Genomic DNA, 23062 nt, shown 5'->3' with positions numbered 1-23062 from the left:
GGGGGGGGGGGGGGGGGGGGGGGGGGGGGGGAGTCATGACAAACTAAACAAGCATGAGTTTTATAGTGAAATCCATACAAAGATGTGCAAGGTATGTTAGTTACATTACATACAGATCATGAAAGGATAGTTCTTTACGATCTAGGCTACACCCACAACATGCATAATAACCAGATATGTGGTTACCATTATATACCATTCCATTCAGATGGACCTTCTCTAACTTTAAGTGTGATATAGTACTGTACATGTGGCTTCATATATTCTTGTCATCCTCAGCAGGGATATGTCCTAAATTTTTTCATGTAGTTTAGCCTTCTGTGTACTTAATGACAGTGCAGACTGTTTACTGTATATTCCCGAAAGGTAGTTTCAACTGTGGGGACACAAGCTTCCTCCATCACTGTGTGAAAAAAAAAAAAAAAAAAAAAAAAAAGCATTTTCCTGGAGGAGTTTATGAATTAGGATTCATGTTTTTTGAGCTACAATAGATCTGATATTTTCAACATGGGCTTTAGCCTTGTTAAAGCAGACTGATAAAGGAATTAGACAAAACATCTATAATGCTTCACTCTTTTTGTTTTATAGCAGACTGAATCCATGGTAACTGTGAGGCTTCTACAATACAGAATCAAATGAATAGGCCATCTTTACAATGGAATTGAACACACTGTCATGGTGGAGTGCTTTGTTCCTGTAATAAACGCAATCCGATTGTGCAGTATATTTTAATCAATAATAATAACCTACACTTTGTTGTGCAGATTTAGAAGATACTGTTCTCTGCAGTTATGAAGTAACCACATAGTCACATAATATCACATAGTCCAGTGACCATAAGATCCAAGGACAGGACAGAAAAGTAACATAATAATAACACTGAATTGTGAGAATAACAAAATGCACACAACAAAAGTACAGTATCACATTTAGAGGGGGGATTAAAGTATTTAAGTGCATATAGCCAGCCAAAGCTAAAGTAATGTTGTCTAGATGACAACAGCTGCATTTCAAATCCCCAGACTAATTAAGCCAGGTACTCTTCATATACTATAAAACATAGCCTAGATATGAAGACGTACAAATGGGACTGTTTGCCGTTGCTATGTTACTAAGACCTTAAGTGTTCTACTGCATCAATTACAAGAAGAATAACAGTGTGTGTTTTGCTGTCATAAGTGCTTTATCCAGAAATAATCAGATTCACTTACAAAACGAGCTACAGTAAAGCATCTCAACTCAGTTATCTATTCTTGCCTCAGAGTTCTCCTCTCATCAAGATCCCCATGCTTTTCACCCCAGTACTGATAATGTACATGTTATACACTGGTCAGTTTTTTTTTTTTTTTTTTTTTTTTTTTAATACTAGTGCTCAAGAGGCTTAAATATGAAAACATAAAATTAACGGATTTTCAAAGCTGTTTTTTTTTTTTTTTTTTTTTTTTTTTTTTAATATATACTGTATATACAAAGTCCAAGGTTTTTCACATTCACTGATATGAAGTTCAGTTATCCTTGATTTAAAACTTAAGTACAAGTGTTGTAAAGTACATAGCTTTAAAAAACAGAATTTGTCAATTTAGGAAGAGTGTTCTCTCATAAGCCAGAGCTATCCAACCACTGGACTAAAAGACATAGCGATCACCGGGGGCTTAAAAAAACTGAATCACAAACAAAACCCGACTGCATACTGTTTCAGTATTTTTGTTTTTTGCATTGTAAAATATTTGTTATAGTGAATGTTCTCTTTGCTTTGCTATTTGACATGGGCAGCAGAGTTAGGTACATGTTAAAGGACAGTATACATTGCAGTAGGTAACCAGTAATAAGCAGTCCAAATCTGCAGAAAATATGCAAAAAAAAAAAAAAAAAAAAACTGCAAAAGATTTAAGTAGATATCTGCAGAGTGTTCTGCAGAGCATCTTATGGCTTATAACAATTTTGATCAAGTAAATATACTGTAATCATATTAAATTTATGTGCTTAGATTTCCAATTTAACATATCACACATTTTTGTCAGGAAAAAATTTAGAAACTGTCAAACAAAAATATCACATCATATGAGACTTCTTATTGGGCCACATTTCCAAAGCCTTAACTCCAGTCTTTAATTAACTTCTATTTTTTGAAGGAGACAAAATGTCTGTTCATTTAACTAGAACCAAACAACTAAGTTTTATATTTAGGGTCACTTTAGCAGTCTGTTAATGATAATTACAATGACAATGTAGCTGCAGAATATGGCGAATTCCGTGGGAGTCTACAAAATTCTGCAATTGTCAAGGAATTTCATTATCTGTAGATTTGAATTGTCTCTAGTAATGAGGCATAAAGATGCTAAAATACCCAACTCCTTTGAATGAGAGATTGGTAAGGATGTTGAATGCACTTAAATAGTGCAGCCTTTGGTGACTCTGCTTTATCAGGTAGATTGTGCCAACTGAGATTTTAGCTGTAGAGACACTAAGCTTTTTTACCTTGTTTACCACTGTCTCAATCCGTGAGCCAAATAACCATAGAAAGTTATACAGGACGCAATTAGGCTCTGTTATAGCAAAAGAATGTCCTCACCAAGTCTCGTCACAACTGGATTTAATAATGTTTCAAGATGTAAAAGTGCATGTATATTTTTAAGACTCTGATTCACATCTTTTTTTTTTTTTTATAGTATCTTAAAACCAAACATTCTATTTTTTTAATTTACAACAGAGGGTCACAGAAAAGCTATGCCACCCACACCGTTAGAACATGGATTTAGTGGCTTTTAGTGGCATGAAAAAACAGTGGCTTTCCTTAACTGCATTCAATATCCCCAAAAGAGACCAGTCTGAAATGATCATTTCTCTTTTTTTTTTTACCTAGTGCACAGAGAACAAACATAGCCAGTTTGCATGCTTTGGCTTTACTGTGGATGTTTTCAGGTCCACATCAATATCAGATGAATTTGGTATGAGTCAACCATTGGAAGCATTTATATATGCACCAAAAATGTTTGAGATTTTTTTTTTTTTGATGCGCGAAAATCACATAATAAAAGGCTCGCAAATATTACTGGATTTACAGCGTTTCAAAAGTAAGACTGTAATGCTGTGATGTCGCGAAAAGCTGGAGACAAATCAAAACATTTTTAAAACAACTTTTCCCTTAACTTTAAAAAAAAAAAAAAAAAAAAAAAAAAAACAATGTGCAGAGATTAGAGTGGGGACTTCATTTAAGCAAGAAATCAACACAATGTCAAAATCCTAAAGTAATTTCCATTTGTTCATTCTCATCTAGTATAGTACAAGACACACGAACATAAGACTTCATAAAATTAGCAGCAATTCAAAAATATATTTTTAAAGGGAGTGGATTAATGTGATCCTTATACAGCTTGGTGTTTAAATTGTGCTTGTCATCTCCAAATGTGAGACTAGAAAGATGAAGCCTTACCAAGAATTAATCGGTAACAGTAAACCAACAGCAGAGTACAGACTTTGCTCCAGGGAATGACTCATTAAGAGCAGCAGTGTAGACTGGTTAGGACCCAGACGGCTGCAAACAGTGCTGCCAGACATATGATAACTATCATATTTGTTTGATAATTTGGACTATTGTACGATGTACATTAGATAATTGCGAAAGTTGTCAGTGTACGCTAATTCAGGAAGGTCCATAGAGTACTCGCATTTGAAAAAAGAAATTTGTACTTGATTATTTTTTTCATCTTCTGTCACTGGGAGGAGGAGACCAGAGACGACAATAATGAATCATTTGCATCGTCTCAGCAATTGGCTGTTGCTCCAGCAGGTTGTCAGTAATTCGCTGGTTGTCTTTTTGTCATCGCTCGTGGGTGGAGACATGTTTAAATGTGTTTGCGATTGTGGCAGTGCTTCTAATAGCCGAGTGTGATGATTCGACGTAATTTTCTCCATTATTTTAAAAGATATTTGGAAGTTTAAAGGGTGGAATCATGATCAGTGAAGAGGACTGAGAGTGAGGTGGATTATCCAGGTACTCCTGTGAAGAAAAGCAAGTATGAGGATGAGTCGACATCGACTAACGAAAGCAAAACACCAGCCACAGTGCTATTGTAAGGAGTGGGAGATGCAACCTTTGCTCAGCGGCTGGTTATGCCTGTGACCAACAACCACAGGAAAGCAAGATGCTGCTGTTGTAATACAGAATTTACTGCTGAACTCACTTGGCAACAGGAAAAACATCTCAATTCACTTCCTCAGTGAGTGAGTCACTACAGTGTCAGCTAATCCCAGGCAGAGAAAGTTATATTTTCAGAAGACTTCAAAAAGATTAACCCTTCAGTGTGCCAATCCCAATATGCTTAAACTTGCTATAGAAAATAAATCAGAGGTTATTCCCACCCTAAGAAGTACACCAGTTAATATGCATACTGTATCTCCAACCACAGTGGTGAATATGAGATCAGTCATCACTAAGTATCATGAACAAGTTGACCACCATGATCAAGAAAAGTATTGAATAAAGGTTTGCTTGGGGGCAGGGCGTTCCTGCATGATCAAGAAAAGTATTGAATAAAGGTTTGCTTGGGGTCAGGACGTTCCTGCATTACCCCACACCGACAGCTTGCTTCTTGCTTATTAAATATGTTGGTACTGCTCACTCTTCAAATATGCAATTTTCTAAGCATGACAAACAGCTGGGGATGGGATGATTTTGCCCATTTGATCACAAGCAATCTCTTTGTCATTCACTTTCATTGGCAATCCAAATTCTGTTATCCTGCAATAACACAATAGAGTACACCTGCGTCACAAAGGACCCATAGCAACAGCAGCCTGTCGTTGAGTCAAGTATCTGATTCGGAGTGGAAGCAGCAAACTTAGACCTGAAATAAGTAAAAGACCAAAACAACGGTCATATAATTTCTATAAATAGGTGCATCTAGTGCAGCGATTCTCAAACACATTTTTTGGTGTCCTCACAGTGCGGCCACCAACGCTTACTGGTGGTGGCACTGCAAATTTTGTCCTAAAAATACTAGCATATCAAAAATAATGAAAATATAGACATATGCACTTCAAAATGTTTAAGTTATTTAATAAGAAAATAGAGCAGCACCTCTCAACTCTAATATAATTAGTATCATATAGATTGTATTAATATCATAAATGGATATAAATGAATACAGAACATAAGCCAAAGACTATCACATTTAAGTTAAATAAATACAAAAACTATTTTCACTTTCCTTTTCCAATCACATGCTGCACAATTCCCAGCTAAATCTAACAAAAGTATAACAATCTACAATGCTGTTATATCATGAAATGATATGTAAAATTGTAATATTCTAGATTACTAGGTTGTGAAAGCCTTTCTTTGTCACACTGAATTAACTATAAGAGCAGAGGATGTCCCACAGTAGTTAAAGTTACAGCCTGTTTTTTTTTTTTTTTTTGTGTGTGTGTATTTCAGGCAGAAACAGTACAAAATCAGTGTTTTTTTTTTTAATCCCTGCAATTGCAGTTTCTTAGCAATAAACAACATGGCAAGTGAAAACTGTCAAATAACAAACTCTTAAAACAATAAAATGTGAAAAGGGGGCGTTGTATAAAGTAAACAACTCAGGGTTTTGTTTTTTGTTTATTATTCTCATAACAGAAGATGGGATCACAACAAAACTAAACGTTGATCACTATATGTTTCGCTGCTCTTTTTGATCAACCAATGAGTACTAACAGAAAGTGAAATAGGCAGATTTCTGATGCATGCCACAATAACATGAAATCTGAACAGAACGAAAGCTTGGCCAATCAACACGCAGTGATTATACAGACGTTAATGCTGGCAATAGCAGAAAATGCGGCCGCACAAAATCCTGCTGGTGGTCGCATTTGAGAAACGTTGCTCTACTGTATTTTCAGACAAGTACACTAGCTGCGTCTTTTAGTTATCCATTATATCTATTGCATCCACTCGATCCTCCCTTCACTGTAGTTAGTTCTTAATTATACTGCAAGTGGATTCTGGCCTCCATTCACATCAATAATGCAGAACTCACGGCTTCCTTTTGCGGTAACAGCAAACACGATAAAATGATGGAATGTATGATTTCTTATCACACAGTTTACTTGAGCAATCACATTCCATACAGAAAGGTTAACATCAGTTTGAATTACAGTATGAATATTTTACTACTGTGCTACCAAGCATTGGCGCCTGCAGCTGCATGCCCGTTATGCACTGTGCATGCCGCTGGTTTGCAAAATTTCGGCTTCAAAGTGTAGACTCGCATATAATCTTGTGCAATCAGTTAAAGCAAAACAGACATTTTAAACTTACAGGATTGTACTGTTTACTTAGTGGTAGTAATGAGCAAACAGAAGCAGAGAAGTTTGGTAGAAGCCTTGAAAAAGAGTGAAAATATTTCTTCTGATGATCCAGAATGAAAAAATAAATAAATAAAATAAATCAGTAAAAGCTTTGAACTGTTTAAGTGCCGAAAATCTGTCGGTGGCATTGAATGTTAGTACTGCATTATTTAAATTCTACTGCTGTTCCAGGATCGAACACGGTAAGTGCACATTTATACAAGTTTAATTTGTATTATAATTTGATCACAGTTGTATATTAAAATGAATAATACATTTCCTAATAATTAACACAATTACCAAGTTGTGTTATTAATATCATTATTAAAAGAATAAAATATCAATAATATTAACTGCCTGTATTGATACAACTTGTAAGATAAATGTTTATACGTCATGCTTAGGGGGCGAGTAAGGATTACAATAGTCGTAGTGAATGTTAGAGTAATGAGTAGAAATGGAACCAGCACAACAGATTTGTGAGCTAGTCTTTCCCCTAGTTAAAGCCTGTATTTCAAATGATTTGTTTATTTGTACCTTTTACTGTTGCTGTGGACTATTTGGCTGTTACTGTAGTTTGCCATTCTGTCTTGATGGCAGTGCGCTGTGTTTATTCATTTTTTAGAAAGGGAAATGGTTATCCAAGTTGATTGCAGTTTGTGACAGTGAAACTCAGGAAAGAACATTCCAGTGGCTCATCCAGTTAAAGTGCTGTCACTGGGAGCGCAGGATGAGTCATACAGCTTGGATTGCGCCAGTTCAAGTCCGGACTGTGCAAAGAGGCCGAACTTTGCTGGGGACTCTGAACGGAGGTGTCACATTGGCTCTGTCGATCCCGTGGTGGGGATGGGAAACCGGCAGGGATTGCTTCTTCTCATCACACAACAGCAAACCCTACTGGCCAGACACTGGGCACATTCAGAGTGAATAAAAAGCAGGGCTCAACTCTGTTCTCCAGGATCAGTAGTCCGCTTACCTCTGCTCTGGATTGGTCAGCGTAAAAGCGATTCTGGCTTTAGGCTTGCGAGATTGGAGGACGCTCACACGACCACAGAACGTCTGTGCTGTGTGGGGGCTGCAGCGTGGAGAAAAAAACTAATTGGACATTCCAAATAAAAATAAACAAATAAAAATAATAATTGGTCACTCTGACTCAGATAGGCTGAAACACTTTACAGCAGGATTGGGGAATCCTTGTCCTGGAGGGCCGGTGTCCCCCCTGGCTTTTGTTTCAACTGTGCCCTAAATGATTTCCATTACATGAGAGTAGATGTTGAACTTCATGCTGATTTGAACTCTGCTGTCGCCAAGATAAGCACCAACTAAGACGTAGCTTTGCAGTAAACTAATGTGATCCATCTGCATCTCCATCCATTTGATGATGTAGATATCCTTCTGTCTGGTGTTGATTGCTGAAGTGTAATGCCTGCTCCAGGGATCAGCTCATTTTGCCTCACCAGCGCATCAGCACACACAATGGCTGCGATGCTGGCTCCGGGGATCAACCCAGTGCGGTCTCCCCAGCGCACCAATTATTACCAATTATTGGTCTAATTAAGTAATATGGGCACAAAAAAAAGGAGGGACACCGGCCCTCCAGGAACATGGGTTCCCCACCCCTGCTTACAACATGATGCAGAGCTGTTATTGGTATGAGATGGGATGTCGGCGTGGTTCAGTTTTGCGTACTATGTGAAACGTTTAAGGGGGCACTCCTGTTACCAAGTATCTTGGTATCCTTAAGTTTAGTAAAGCATTGGTGATTTTACATCACATACATCATTACCACAGGACTGTAAGGAAAAAAAAAATGGCAACCGACTAGTTGACAAATGTCAGACAAATTTACGTAATTTGCCAGCCTGGCTGAATTGTGTATCCACAAATTACTGTGACAATTTCACCTAGAATAACAGTAGGTTGTCAAATGGTAGGACAATGTACTATATCTGGGTATTTTTAATTTTCAAATTGGTTTCTGAAGGTGGATAGGTAGGTTTTTTTTTTTTTTTTTTTTTTAAATGTACAGTTATGAAATTATGAAGAATCTGTTGTTTCTTTCATTGCAATGAATGCAAAATGTTTGGGTAGTGGTGAAAATGATAGACCAACATATATCTATTTTTACCATAGCCTTTGCTGTTCATCTTTGAAAATGAAACTATGTAGAATAGAGAATCATTAAAGTAATAGTAGACTACAATAAAATGCTATTTTCGGTTGTGTAGGACCACTTTGCTTCATGGTTTCACCTAACAGTACAATTTGTGCAGGTGAAAATCCAAAACACCACAGTAACCTTAAGGTAACTGATTCCAGGTCAAACACATCAGAGAAGTACACTACATCTAGGAGTAGAAGTCATTTGATGCATGTACTGTAGGGATACTGTAAGTATGACCTGCCAAAACTAAGGACAAGATGGAGCATCTCAAGAGAAAGCTTTCTTCTAAGTCTAAATATAGGGCTAGCCTTTAGTTTGTCATTTGTTTTCATATGCTTTACCATACCTCTCTGGGCTACCTGCCTACTTATGCTTTACCATGCTTTAACTCTGTTTTAACAGTTTGCTATGGTTTTACTACAGTACATTTGTATAACTTATCATCTGAACATTGGAGCTCATACCTTCCCAGAAGAACCGATACCTTACTTAGGGCCTCATTCACTAAACGGCGGTGTTTTGGACATTATACTGTGAGAAAAAGGAAGATCACTTTACGCGGTTTCATTCAGTGATAAACACTTTATTCACTAAACTTAATAGATGCAAAAATACGGTGGAGTAACCATCTAATTAGCATACACCTTGTAACACACAGTATATACCACACAGTATGGGCTAAATGGACTGCCAATTCACAAGTTAAGGTGCTTCTGTATGACAGATCCAACTCGAAATACAACAGAATCCTATTCTCCATTTATACACTAAACGAGAATAAATGTAAGATGTTCCATGTAAAAACAAATAGATCACTTAAAATAAAACTTATTTTTATTTCAAAGCAGCACACGAATGAATGAATCTATGAATACATAAATAATATTCATTTGGTACAGATGATCATTGTACTTTCCAACAATATTTTTTACTTCCAATAATTATGTGGTTGGTATGTAGCTACTGACTTCTCATATATTCAGAAACCATAATTAATCTACAGTAATGCCTGCAATAGTAATGTTAACCTGACTTAAATTTAATTATTACTACTTACTATTATTATTTATCATTACTTCTTAGCAGATGCCCTTACCCAGGGCAACTTACAGTTGTCCCAAAATATACACATTTCAGCTGAAACTGAAATAATTTCTGACGTAGCTTTAATAAACAGACTACCATGTACAATTTTTAAACACAGTCCCTGTCTCAGAAAAGTTAATTACTGGTCCTTCCCTGAAGGCAAGTTGTGCTGTCTGTTTCTTGCTGTTGCATGCTCCTCCTATGAGCTCCTGCTACTGTACTAGCCACCACAATGCTAGCCTAACGGCCTTCTATACAGTAGGCTAACAACAAAAATAAAGAATTACAATAAAGCGGACCCCATACAGGGAGTTCTATCTCGACTGCTGCCCCTGGTATAATGGAAGATGACACTCACCAGCATTATTCAGGACAGTAGAAGACCAAATATCTTGAGAATTGTTCAGCATGTTTCTGTGCCATGCAGTAAGGCATTCGTGGAGCGAGTTTTCAGTTTAATATTAAACCTTTGGACGACAAAACAAATTGCCTAGGTGTGAAGTGGTCAAAAGTGAGCTTTACATAAATTCCAAACTACATGTTCACATTCAAGTGTATAGTTCTGAATACAGAATTGATGCAGTTTGGGAATAAAATAATCTCACTGAAGAGGGACACACAAAGTGGCTTGGAGCTTAAACACAAGGTAAGGAAATTATGTTATCTCTCTAGATACCTGCCTTTATTATTATTATTATTATTATTATTATTATTATTATTATTAATGTGCTACTAAGTGTGTGTTGTAGTATATTGGTATAGTGTATTATCATACATATCTCCAATTCACTGTTTGAGGTGTGTGTGTATATGTGTTGCGGATATGTCTTGTTTCACGAACGGTACTAGTAGTGGGCTGCACTATTTATGTTGCGATTTAGCTAAAACAGCCTGGTTTCCAAACGCAGTACTGTTAACACACCTTAAGACACTTAGTAAAGGTACTGCGCATAAGTGAATATGGTTAGTATAACAAACACCTTACCCACGGTCTAAGGGGAAACTATTTCAATACATTTCCATGCATTAACATTTTTCATTGTACTTAAATGACTCTCACGCGGTACCTTTTTCCATGTGCTTCATTGTGCATGCAAGCAGGTCACTCCTTAGTGAATACAGCAGGTGTACAAAGCACACAGTAAAGGGGCTTACTGCGCGCAAAACACGTTATCGCTGTTTAGTGCATGAGGCCCTTAACAGGGAGCTCAGCTTGTAAAACTTTGAAGACAACAGATGCCTTTAAAAGAAACAAAGAAGTTTATGATTTGGCAAATTATTCTTATGAAAAGGGCAGTAGTTGGTTCAGCATGTCTTTGTTTGTTTGGAATCTACTGCCACACGTTTTCTCCGTATTCGCTGGAATCAATCAGGAAACTAACACTGATTTGTTTGACATCTTTTGGGAGAGAGTGGACTGGAAATGCTGTGCAGCACTACAGGTCCACATTCATCACCATCTTCTTTTTTGGTTCACAGTGACAGGGTCGCAAAGCTTCTAGGTAGGTGGATGCTTACGTGCCACAGCTTAAACAACAGATGGTCCGAAAATCAGTTCAAAATTAATTATTACTACAATGTAAATCTGATCATGACTAAGACACACTGTAGCTTTAAAACTTAAAAGTACAATAGTCGACTGTATGTTTTGGATTCAGTAATAAGTTAACCCAGTGATGTTGCCTACTGTGTCAAATACAGAATGTTAGAATTGATTGCAAAATAATACTATATTATTTCATTCCATGAAAAATTATCCTCTTGCTGGGTGACTGGCGGATAAAGTACTGCTTGTATATTCCCTGTGTGTGTGTTCAGTGCACAAAAAGACAGTCTATGATGAAAACACAATTCCTTTTGACATTACACTTTTCCCCCAGGTCTTTCAATTTCATTAAGCATGCAATAGTATAAATGCAGATCATGACTACATCATCCAGGATAAAACGTGTATTTGGTTCAGAGGTAAGAGCCTAAATTAGTCTACATGACAATGTTTATGGCTCTTCCAGCACTTAACCATTCATACCACAAAAAATAAAAATCCATTCCACATTCCTTTCCCATTTCATAATAGGATGAATCCCCCCCCCCCCCCCTCCACGGAGGTGAAGAGTGCCTCCAGCTGCTCTGCATGTTTGGACACATTTTATTCTCAAAAATGTCTGTACTGCTGGCTATAATGAAACAAAAACACTGCCTAGAAATATACATTCATTTACATTTTCGCATAAATAAACTCCTATGTAGTGATGATTAAGTATGGAAAAAACAACAATAAGTGTTGAATTGGTAAAAGTAATTCACTGTTTGAGGGCCATTAATATCTGTGTAACTGATGATGAAATTGTTGTTCATGAACGTGTTCAGAAGATGTGAAATAAAAATTAAAAGGGTGATGTTTGTAGTAATTAATTTAGTTTTAGAATATGGAGGTAAAATAGTAGAGGGGAGATAGCGGTACATACTTAGGACCTCGAATAATACTCAGTCTTTACCCTGGAATGTAAGGAAGGCATTAAATAATGTGGGAGGGAAAAAAGAAATGTAGTTCTTGCAGTTTGAATGAGGGAAAAAAAAACTACATCTCTAGCCTAGCTATCCAATAACACTGATTGACTGGCACTTAGTAAAGCTAATACACCTGATTGTAATTTAACAAGCTACGCATGTATAAAAGACAGTAGCTGTCTGTGTGAAGGTACAGACCTGAATACAGTGTACGTTAAAAGCAACTAACTAATATTAAATCTGTGATTTGTGTATATTTAAAGTCATAAAGCCGGATTAGCAGTCTGACAAAGTTAGGGATCCGTTAAGTTTAGTTAGCACTCCAAAACAGGAGCTAAGATTTATTTTAGTTTTGTATTGTTTGTTAAAAGAAGCTGTGTTCCCACTTGAAAAGGGATATCACATAACAAATAAATATACAGGTAGCAACGTCGTCCAGTTTAAACCAATTATTTGTGTTGAGGTACTTTATCCACCAAACACAGTGTTAGGAACCCAGAACTGTGTTCAAAGTTATACTGTAAATGAACAAGCTTTGCCACAATTTTAATTATGAAAACTTTTCTTGACATTACATCTAAGTGTTATATTTGAAATGTGTAATAGTGTACTATAATTAACTAATCGTTGAAGTGATTGTTACGTAATAAAATGGTTGAATTGTTCTAACAGTTTTCTATGGATTCTTAGCACAAACTGTGGATTCATTAACCAACAATATCTGCCCCGCACTCTCCTTCTCTTCAAAGCCACGCAGCCACTTAGAAGACTTGTAGAATTAATCAATCAAAAGATCAAAGGGTGACGTCACAGAAATGTTTTAACAACAGACGTACCTCTTCTGTCCAAGTTTGACAGTTGTTATATGTATTCCTGAGTATTTCAAACATTTACAATTATATACTATATAATGTATTAGTATCCATAGCTTAGCCTTATGTGCACCCTTGTTTATCTAAAATGCAATGCTGATTGTCTGCTTGTGCCTCTGTAGTCTCAGGGACCTCACCACCTGAAACGTGCTTCAATGTGTCACTTCTTGCAGCAATTACAAATGACAAAGTACATCAAATGCTAACATTAACATGGAACAATCAATCAGGTATTTTCAACATCCTTATAAAGATGAATAAGCCTACTCATAGGCTATGCAAATGTACCATAGTTACCACAGACTAACGTCACTGCACTGTAGCTGTGCTCACACTATTACCCCAAGACTGAATCATTGCATTATTAGTGCCACTGTAAGCAGCTGGTAAGCTAGCAGGTTTCAAGGACGGTGAAGCTTTGTAGCCATACTCCAGCTAAAACTACCATTATAGAATGGAGACAAACAAGACTGTCAACAAGCACAGAAAGTTAAATTATACAACACTGCAAACTCAAGTTTAAAATGACCTGTGACAGTGGGAGGACTGATGTAACTACAGATTGGTGTTTTTGCACAGCGTACTGTGCCTGGGCACTCATTAAAAGGACATACAGTTTATGTAAATTTAAAAAACAACAGTGGTGGAGGAGATATTTCTCACACTTTACATATAAACAAATGATATCTAAAACTTATTTGATAAACATTTGACTAAAGGCCTTTCTCAATGTATTAAATAAGCTCACTGGGTTTGGTGTGGTCTCCACCCTCAAATTACAAAGTTATTACTATTTAACAGATACCTTTATCCAAGGCGATTTACAGAAACTAGGGTGTGTGAGCTATGCATCAGCTGCCACTTACAACAAAGTCTCACCCGAAAAGACTGAGCACAAGACGGTTAAGTGACTCAGTGACTGAGCCGAGAACCGGAGACCTCCTGGTTACAAGCCCGTTTCTTTAAACGCTGGACCACACAGCCTCCTAGTGCGAATGGTCCCACTGAAATGAATCCGCGAGTGTTTGTTATTACACATACAGGTACACTATGCTGTTATATCTAGTTTTACCTGTTGATATGACTCACCCTGTAGTCTCCCTTTCTGGTCATCCAATTTAAATTCCACTTCTGATTAAAATAAAACCTCTTGTCATAATAAGGAAGGGGGAGGGTGCAATACGTTCAGTACATTACCTAGTTACAAAGCTCGAAGCAGTTTGTACACAGGTGTTTAGAAAATGCACAGTATTATTTATCTCCATCAGCCTTCCATACCATCACAGCCGTTTTATTTCTCGTGTATCCCCTTTTCACAGCTCCGTGTCCTTATGACATCACAAAACTGACCTGGCACTCACACAAATAACACCTGAGTAAAGAACAATTTCCTCTGCTATCATTTATGAATGCCATCACCACTATAAGTCCTTATTGAAATATTTTATTTCCAATAATAATAACTTGATACATGTTTGGACTAATTCATTGCCTCATGATATGTACAATTATTTACAGTCTGTTAACCCAGTGTTGCTCTCCTGAGGGTGTTAAAAAGTGGGCGATTCCACACAATGATTTCCAATACAAAAAAAGCAAGGTGTCTATGTAATGTTTATTGTACTAGCTGTAAGTTAACAAAAAAACAAACGTCAATTACCGTTAGCATTAAAGTTAAACCAAATAATACGTTTACACATACAAAAGAGAACTAAAGTCCCAAGACCCTAAAATCCTTTGACAATGGCGTTTTGATACATGTATATTATTATCGGGGTTTGTTTGCTTACCTGATGCTGTAGTAACTCATGATTATTGCCCGTTGCTATGGATCCCCCAGCTGCTCGCCTCCCTGTGTCTGACACTAGTTTAAACTAAAGGAAATGGACTCTGCAAGCCATAGCAACCTCACAAGCCAGTAAAGCGCCAGAGCATTGGCAGGAGCTTGTCGTCGAGTGGTTACGATTGGATATTGCCTTTGCATGGCTTCGTTAGGGGGCGGTCCTCGGGCAACGCTTGCGCTGTAGGCAAAGAGCGTTTGCTTTTGAACGCTGCACTCTGCATTGGTTGGTTGAATAACACCGTGTAACAATATATATATATTTTTTTTTTTTTTTCCTGGGTAGTAAGTGTTATTTCCTAATTGCTTATGCCTCAAAAGTATAGGAAATGGCTATTATTCCCCACAAACTTTGCTTTTGTGACCAGGACAGGTAAATTTCAAAATATCACTTTCTCCAATGAGAAAACGGGCGCTTTTGTGTCTTTTCGTGCACATAGTCAGAAAAAAACAACATATGAATCCAAATTAACATGTATTTATACTAAAGTAATACAAAAGTGACTACAAAAGATTTAGAAGTGAGTAGTTTTTCGAGATTTACGATTATACTGTAAATTTATGTGAACAAAAAGACACAAAAGCGCCCGTTTTCTCATTGGAAATAGTGATACTGTGAAATTTACCTGTCCTGGTCACAAAAGCAAAGTTTCTGGGGAATAATAGCCATTTTCTATACTTTTGAGGCATAAGCAATTAGGAAATAACACTTACTACCCAGGAACAAAAATTGTGTTACATAGTGTAACCAGTTGGTTTGCATTCCCTAAAAGTAGTTTTCACGTGCAGGCGCAGGAGCTTTACTCTTTTTAAAACCGTTTTGCAACACAGTGAACGTAAATGTAACATTTGGCTCCAAATATTACAAATTAAATCATTTAAAGGTACTGTTATTTCTAATCACCTAGTGAAAAAATGTTGCTCAAACGAGAAGGTGCATATTGCTTGCTCGTTACCTGGAAACATTAAACCTACGTCATATACCTACAGTTTAGGCCATTAATTTAAAATACTACAAATGCAATTACATGTATTTTTCTTCAAATAATGGTTTAAGTTAACAGGAATATTAAAATATGTTTTAGAGGAAACGTATAGCAGATTTGATAATAAGACTAACTGAATCACATTGTAAATATACACTCATGAATGATGGGATCACTCTGAAATCGTACACCTCCGTTGATTTGCATTAAACGTATTAAGAGTCTGAGTAGGCGGTGGTTCCAAAAACAAATGGAAAATTGAAATGTGTTAAATAATTTGTGCACATTTGAGTACAATATCAATAGCTTACTGTGTCGATGAAAAAGAGGACAGACAGTTATCTTGTGACACCATTATTTATTTAAAAAGCGGCACACACTGCCTAGAGAACATATCCCAAAATACGCATCCCTCCAAACCTGGAACAAAGCTACACATTACCGGGGGGAGGTAAACCCCCACTATTTAACAAGCATCAATTAACAAGCGACAACCAACTCATGTACTGCAATTCCCCCAAGCAAACTCATTCTCACCTAAAACCCCACAACAACTGACGGGTCTCATTGACATTTTCTGCTAACTATATAATAGTCTGGAGCTAAACAATGACACAATTAATTTGTGGGTAATACCTGGTAAGAAATGATGTATCAATACATTGAGAATTAATATTCATGGAATCTACAGAATTACCACTGGAGATATATATCTATATTACCAGTGTCTGAAATCCTCATATCACAGCGAACGCTAGTGGCGGATCTGTATATTTGCAGGGAAACCAAAAAGAGAAGCAGGATTTAATGGGCAAGTAACTTGTAATCCCATTTCTAATCACTGATCTCATACCTTTTCACAGTGTTACCAAGTATTCTTGTTGATTCATATGGGGATTGCTAAAATATTGTGTTTTTCTGTTTTTTTTTTTAAATATAATTTTGTGTTAAGATGCTATGACAACGAGTTCAGGAGCTGCTCTTCAGTTCTAATTGCCTGACAGGCATACGGTATGTAATGTAGGCTGCATCAGCTAAACTGCATTATATTAGCAAGTCCCAGGTGAGTATTGTCAGCAAAACTAAATGAAACTTGTTTATTAAGTGAAGATCACTAGATATGGCTTTCTCTTACATCTATTAAGACACTGTCTAATCCAGACTAGGCTGCAGCAGTTAAGCTCAGATGAACCTTAACACAGAATTTCCAAAAGAATAGAAAGAAATAATAGTATTTGAGGCAATGCAATAGGAGCCATTCAGAATAATTGGAAACATCATAAAAAAATGAAACTGAAGGCACTTGGTCTTTAATTTGAGTAACCTCGATTCAGGAAGACACTGGGGCTAACCAGGGTCTGTAAAACCACACTTGGCATTTATTCCAGTCGAGATGATACAACCAATGAAGTACAATCGGAAAAGGTTTAAACTGGATTATCTCATCTCAAACAGAGAAGCAGTGGAATGCTTGGTATGTAACAGGTAAGCTTCCACTGTCTCTGCTTGTGCTATCATTTTAAAAGAATATACCCATGCTAGCAATTCAGCACGAGCACAAAAAGAAGGATAAATACAATTATTCATTTTTTTTAAATTCATATTCAATTTGATTCAATCGTGAAACCTCCAACCGAAACGCATTATATGCCACATGGTTACACTGAAAAGTTTCATAATAACAAACACAGCAACAGCACTGAACACATAAAAGGTACACACCTCCAGCTTAAGACCCCAACTATTAGCAATGGGACAAATATCTGAATGATTTTGTTTTTTACATGTATTCGAAGGCAAAAAAAAGGAGTTGTTTCTGTCAGAAATTGCTTTGTCTGCGTGAGACTCTATTGCAGCAGAGACCGGCTGCTGCTGCTGCTGCAACAGGGGGGCGTGTCCTGTCAGCGCCTTAATGTTTTGATTTTCTTTCATGTGATCCTAATTTTTCTTCAGTGGAATGTAATAAGAGAAAAAAAAAACAGCTGTTTCATTGTACAACACACCCGTTTCCCACATTTATTTTATTTGAAGTGTTTATTCAAGTTAAAAACTACTCTGATTATTTGTGAAGACACAGCAATGGCAGGGATTATTTTCAAAAAATGCGTTGTTTACTCCATGTTCGTTCCAGCACTGCAAAATATATGTATTCATACCAGAAACTGTATCAGAATCAGTACATTTTGTGCAACACGGCAGTGTGCGGTTTGGTTAGACATTACCCATTAATAATATTTAATAATGTTTATAGTTAATAGATAAATACCAAAGGCAAAACATTTGTGGATATGCCATTTTGTGTTGACCAGCAGATTAATGGTTTGGGAGTGGTGGTAGATTCAATTGCATTATTTTACTATTGATAAACATTATTAAACACAATTTCAAAGCATTAGTGACCTCAGAATAACTGGACATACCAGTTTAAGACAGTGCTGGTATTATACAGCATCATCTTCCTTTGTTAAGAGTGTTATTACATATTTTATTCTTGATTGATAAAGCCTTCCTTTGATTTACATCCCTTCCTCTGAGTACAAGTTAAACAACACATTCTCCTGGTCTAGCTTGGATAAATCAGGTTTTGCACTGAAGGCAAAAAATGACCAATTAAAGCTATCTTAAAAAATACAAACTATCTGTCACCCCTGCAAGTTGTTCACTAGTATCTCCCTGTTGGACAGCTTTCCTCGATCTTTCAGGAATTTCATAACTTCCATCCTCCTCCTCCAGGTCACCTTCACCCCATACTGCTGCTCAGGAGTGTCCTGCACCAGGGTGTCAGATGGGGGGGGAGTGTCTGAGGGAGTCGGGGCTAGAAGGAGGGCTACGTCACGCCAAGCCTCACTGCCTCTCACCCCGTCATGGTGTGGGTGGTTATCAGCATCTGGCGTGCGCAGTTCAGGTGGAGTAAACACATTATCAAAATCAGGAAACCTGCTGCTTGTCCTTGGGGTCTTGCCCCCAACTGGGTATCTGTTCTTTCCATCAGTCTTGTCGGATATGTTGTGCCCAGCGGGGTGATCTATCTGGGGTGTCTCTATTTGCAGGTCCTCCAAACCCCTCATGTCTTTTAGCAGCCCCCCATTCTGGTCTGTGTTCTTCCTGAGAGGAGCAGCAATGCCCATCCGCTTTTTTGACTGGGGGGGTGTCAGGGTGTCTTTGAAGGCCAACGCTGGAAACTTGCAGACACTGGTTTTCTTTGCTCTGATGACGGAGCTCCTGTTCAGCAGGCTCCTGTGATGTGATGAATTGCCGGATTGGTGGCGCTTTTTTCTCTGTGCTGGAAAGTGCAGCTCCAATGTCGTGTCAAACTGAGGGGATACCTGCAACAAAAGAGGGAAGAAAATGGAATAGTCAGACACAGAATACTGGATATCCAGAAACAAAAAACTAGTGGTGTTCTTTGGGAGTACTGGGTAACAGGAATTGTACTATGGATGGCTGAAATAAAGCAGATTCCTTTGTTTTATTTTGTGGGGTACAATTAAATGGTTTTTTTTTTTTTTACTTATTAGAAATTAAACAATATTCAAATATAAAAAAAATCCACATTATATATATATATTGTAGACCCTGATGTAATACAGCAATCTGAAATTTCTCAGATGGAAAGTCACAATAACATGGGCTATACTGTTTAATTATTCTTGTTTAACTATGTATTATAAAAATAATAGTATAGGGTGTTGTGCTGTACTCACACATATCTAATTTACAAATAACTTAAATGTAGCATCACATTTAACACTCCAGTACAGTATGGTGTGACCGAGTTTCTAGAAAGAACAACATTGTCTGCACTAAACAATGTAGTATTTTAAACTAACCAGGATTAGTTATAAATAACAATAAACAATTAAAGTTGAATTATGAACTTCAAATTCACACATTACAGGTACATCATCTATACTAAAACATGTATAGTTAACACAGTAGCACGATAAACAACCTCAATCTCACAGCCATGTTCTGTATAACACTAAAGAATCTTGGTGTCTGGTTACTGTACTCTAACACATGCTGGACTTGTGTGCACTTCACTATCAGAAAGTATTAACGATACTGACTGTACACTTGGTGTACATACATTCCCAAAGGAAGTTTAAACTTGAAAAACACAAACTCCACTTAGCTGGAGCTACCAGGTTGAATCGTTAACATCCTAAACTTCGTCTCTGGAGTTCCAGGCTTGAATATGGCTGAGTCAGGAAGGTCACAATTAAAATGAGTTTGATTGGTTCCCAAATAGGGGTGTGAACTGGTTAGTTTAAACATTATCAGATATGTGTGTGTGAAATATACAATTGCAGAAAAAAACTATTGGTACCCTACACTTAATATAAGATATTTCGTGAAAAACATGTTGAATACAAGCATTTAGTGAACATTAGCCACCAAATAATATGACAAAGACCAAAATACAAATTTTCTGGTAGTTTAAACTAATAATCTATATTAAAAAAAAAACCTTTTAGTTAAGCAATTTCAAATATTTGTTCATGACAGAAGTATTGGCACCTTTAAATTAAAAGTCTGTAAAAATGTAATAGTACCATTTAAAAATATATCAAGGAAACCATTACCTAGAAACTAAGTTGCATTATAAACTCAATAGCCAAAAAAAAATAGGCAATTAGCTGTTGAGGAAGAATGTTTTGGCAGCACAGCCGATGATGGTCAAGACAAAGGAGAAAAGCACTTGTGGCAAACTACAACAAAGGAAATGGATACAGAACAGTAGCAAAGAAATATAGAATACCAAAATTAACAATCGGAGCAATAATCAAGAAGTAACGCACAACAAATTCAACCGAAATGCTTAAAACAAAAGTGGAGGTCCAAAGAAAATGACGGGCACAAAAGAACTGTACAAAGGCACCTGAACACAGAAGAGTTGTATGCACGTAGACCCTGCTGCAAACCACTTTTAAAGAAATTTCATAAAACAAACTAAAATTTGCCAAGAAATATGAACAGGAATCTGAAGCATTCAACAAAATTCTCTGGTCCAATGAGAGTAAAATAGAATTGTTCCCCCAAAAATGGAAAACAGTATATTTGGAGAAAAAAAGGGAAAGTCTTCAATGGAGAAAACCACACACCTAGCATGGGAATGGTTTGATCATGATATGGGGGTGTTTTAGCATTTCAGGGACTGGACACATTCATGTGATTGAAGGTGAATGAATGAGCCATGTATCAAAACATTCTACAAAGCACAACTATACCACCTGCTAGTCAGCTGGAATTCTTGAAGACAACAATCATAAACGTTCTGGAATGGCCTTCACAATCCCCAGATCTCAATCCAATAGAAATGCTTTGGACTGATCTGACAAAAGCTGTAGCCAAGCACTGTGTATCCAATCTGTCTGAGCTGAAGGAAATATACAACACAGAATGGGCCCAGATTTCACCAACAAGATGTAACATACTGGTTAAGAATTATCATAAACATCTGAAAGCCGTAATAAAAGCAAACGTAGGTCATACAAAACACTAAAGCAGCAATACTTTTGTCATGAATGAATAATTGAAATGTTATTTGTTACATTTCTAGAAATTGTGTATTTTGTTTTATTAAAAAGTAATTCAAGTTTATTAAATGCTTGTCCTTAATCCATTACCTTCAATTATTGTCTAAGCGTAGCGTACCAATAATTTTGTTTGCGACTGTACATCCACGCTGACTGTCCAATTCTCTATCAGGAACAGCCCAATTCTCTCTCAGGTACGGTCCAATTCTGTATCAGGAACAGTCCAATTCTTGTCCAATACTTGCCCTCATGTGTGTCTCGCGTGCGCTGAAGCAATTCAATGTTTTCCACATCCAGTTATTTAAGATTGAAATCCAACCAGTGACAAATATAAGCAGACCCCTGCATCTACTATTTCATTTGAACTTTTATTTGCCAGGACAGAGGGCCATATTCAAAAAGCTTTAATTCATGCATTACTGCATTCATTTTTGTTTGTTTGTTTGTTTGTTTTAAGTTTGATTAATGCCTGACTAATTAGCGTATTACTCTCTATGCTAGTAAGTGAGAGGAAGCGTACAGTATGTGCAAACAGATTAAACAGACCAAATGTAAAAAATTATTAAACCAATAGATTTGTTGTGCTCTGGCACTTGTTTCAGTAATCTCCAGAATTATAGTATGTTATTACCCACTGAAGCCCAAACGTGTTTTGGTCCATTGGCACAGAGGGAACATGTTTAGGGTTCCTTGCTGACTGCAGCGGCGCTTCATACTGGTGTTTGGCGCCATCCAGCGGACATTCCCTGAACAGCAACGGCACCTTCCTTGCATTACAGCTGTTTTTCTTTTTGCGGGGCATCAGCAGCCAACATGTCAGCTCTTAAAATAAATTAAATATACAAGGTTTAAAAAAATTAATTAGGATAATTACACAATTTAAAATTCATCAATGTCCTTTGACTTGGAATCTGTTGTTGTTATTATTATTATTATTATTATTATTATTATTATTTATTATTATTATTAATATATCCAAGCGGGTATTTATTTATTTATTTATTTAAATAAAATAATCTGGATATACTAATATTGTCACAGCATAACTGTTACATTGACTTTGTGGACTGATGTTACCACCTATTCACAACATTCATAAGTATGTTAAATTTGTAACGTACAATTTAACAGCAAAATTCATAAAAGGTACTTGTCGAATGATATATATATATATATATATTATATATATTATAATATATATAGAATATATATATATATATATATATATAATATATTATAATAGATTAGCTGTCTAAAGTTTTGTGGACAATTAGTGGAGGTAATTTAGTCAAATTAAAGAATATATTTCGTGATCATACCATGGTACCCAGTGTTCCTGCCATTGTCAGTGTTGCGCCTATAGCATGGACAGGAAGTCGTGCTTTCTATACGCCATGACAGTTAGACATGGCGAATAGCCGGCTTGATCGATCAACACAGCAATCATCTGCTACCTAGTATAGAGCAAATACAACTGGTTAAAAACAGAATAGTTAATTAAACTCGTTAGAAATACTCACTGCATCGGTATTAGTATCTAATCCAAAGCCTCCTTTCTTTCGTTATTGATAATAGTTTTTAGCGGTACACTACTCCTAGCTTCCGTATTGTTCAGCTAGTTCAATTTAACCGCCTATGAAAATTCACGTCCTTGCGTCTTAAACCGTGCTGTCTGATTGGTCGCCTCGACGTTCAATGACTGAACGGGGAACGGGTAGTATGAACGCTCA

General features: G+C 36.8%; 2 protein-coding genes across 5 annotated transcripts in view; both read right to left on the bottom strand.

Annotated features, from left to right (window-relative positions):
* Positions 1-14859, bottom strand: part of LOC121318511 (tubby-related protein 3-like) — a 70155-nt gene extending 55296 nt beyond the window's left edge. For 2 of the 3 annotated variants that reach the window (XM_041255254.1, XM_041255258.1), the window contains exon 1: positions 14757-14859. In XM_041255254.1, coding sequence (XP_041111188.1) covers positions 14757-14776 — 20 coding nt within the window. In that variant the 5' untranslated portion in view covers positions 14777-14859. The remainder of the gene's footprint in view (positions 1-14756) is intronic. The other variant, XM_041255255.1, reaches the window with a different exon arrangement.
* Positions 14860-16766: 1907 nt separating this feature from the next.
* On the bottom strand, positions 16767-22949 carry rhno1 (RAD9-HUS1-RAD1 interacting nuclear orphan 1). Of its 2 annotated transcripts, none has more exons than XM_041255252.1 (3): positions 22853-22949; positions 21964-22154; positions 16767-19118 (listed from the first exon to the last, which is right to left on the bottom strand). In XM_041255252.1, the coding sequence occupies exons 2-3, from the start codon at positions 22132-22134 to the stop codon at positions 18435-18437; spliced, it is 855 nt and encodes a 284-aa protein (XP_041111186.1). In that variant the 5' UTR covers positions 22135-22154; positions 22853-22949; the 3' UTR covers positions 16767-18434. The 2 variants fall into 2 exon arrangements, with proteins under 2 accessions (XP_041111186.1, XP_041111187.1); XM_041255253.1 differs by lacking the exon at positions 22853-22949 and adding an exon at positions 22652-22845.
* Between the last annotated feature and the right edge of the window lie 113 nt (positions 22950-23062).

This window comes from Polyodon spathula, chromosome 7 (genome assembly GCF_017654505.1).
Source record: "Polyodon spathula isolate WHYD16114869_AA chromosome 7, ASM1765450v1, whole genome shotgun sequence".
NCBI classification, from domain to species: Eukaryota; Metazoa; Chordata; class Actinopteri; order Acipenseriformes; family Polyodontidae; genus Polyodon; species Polyodon spathula.
The sequence above is the reverse complement of the archived record's forward strand: the minus strand, read 5'-3'. Positions and strand labels throughout refer to the sequence as shown.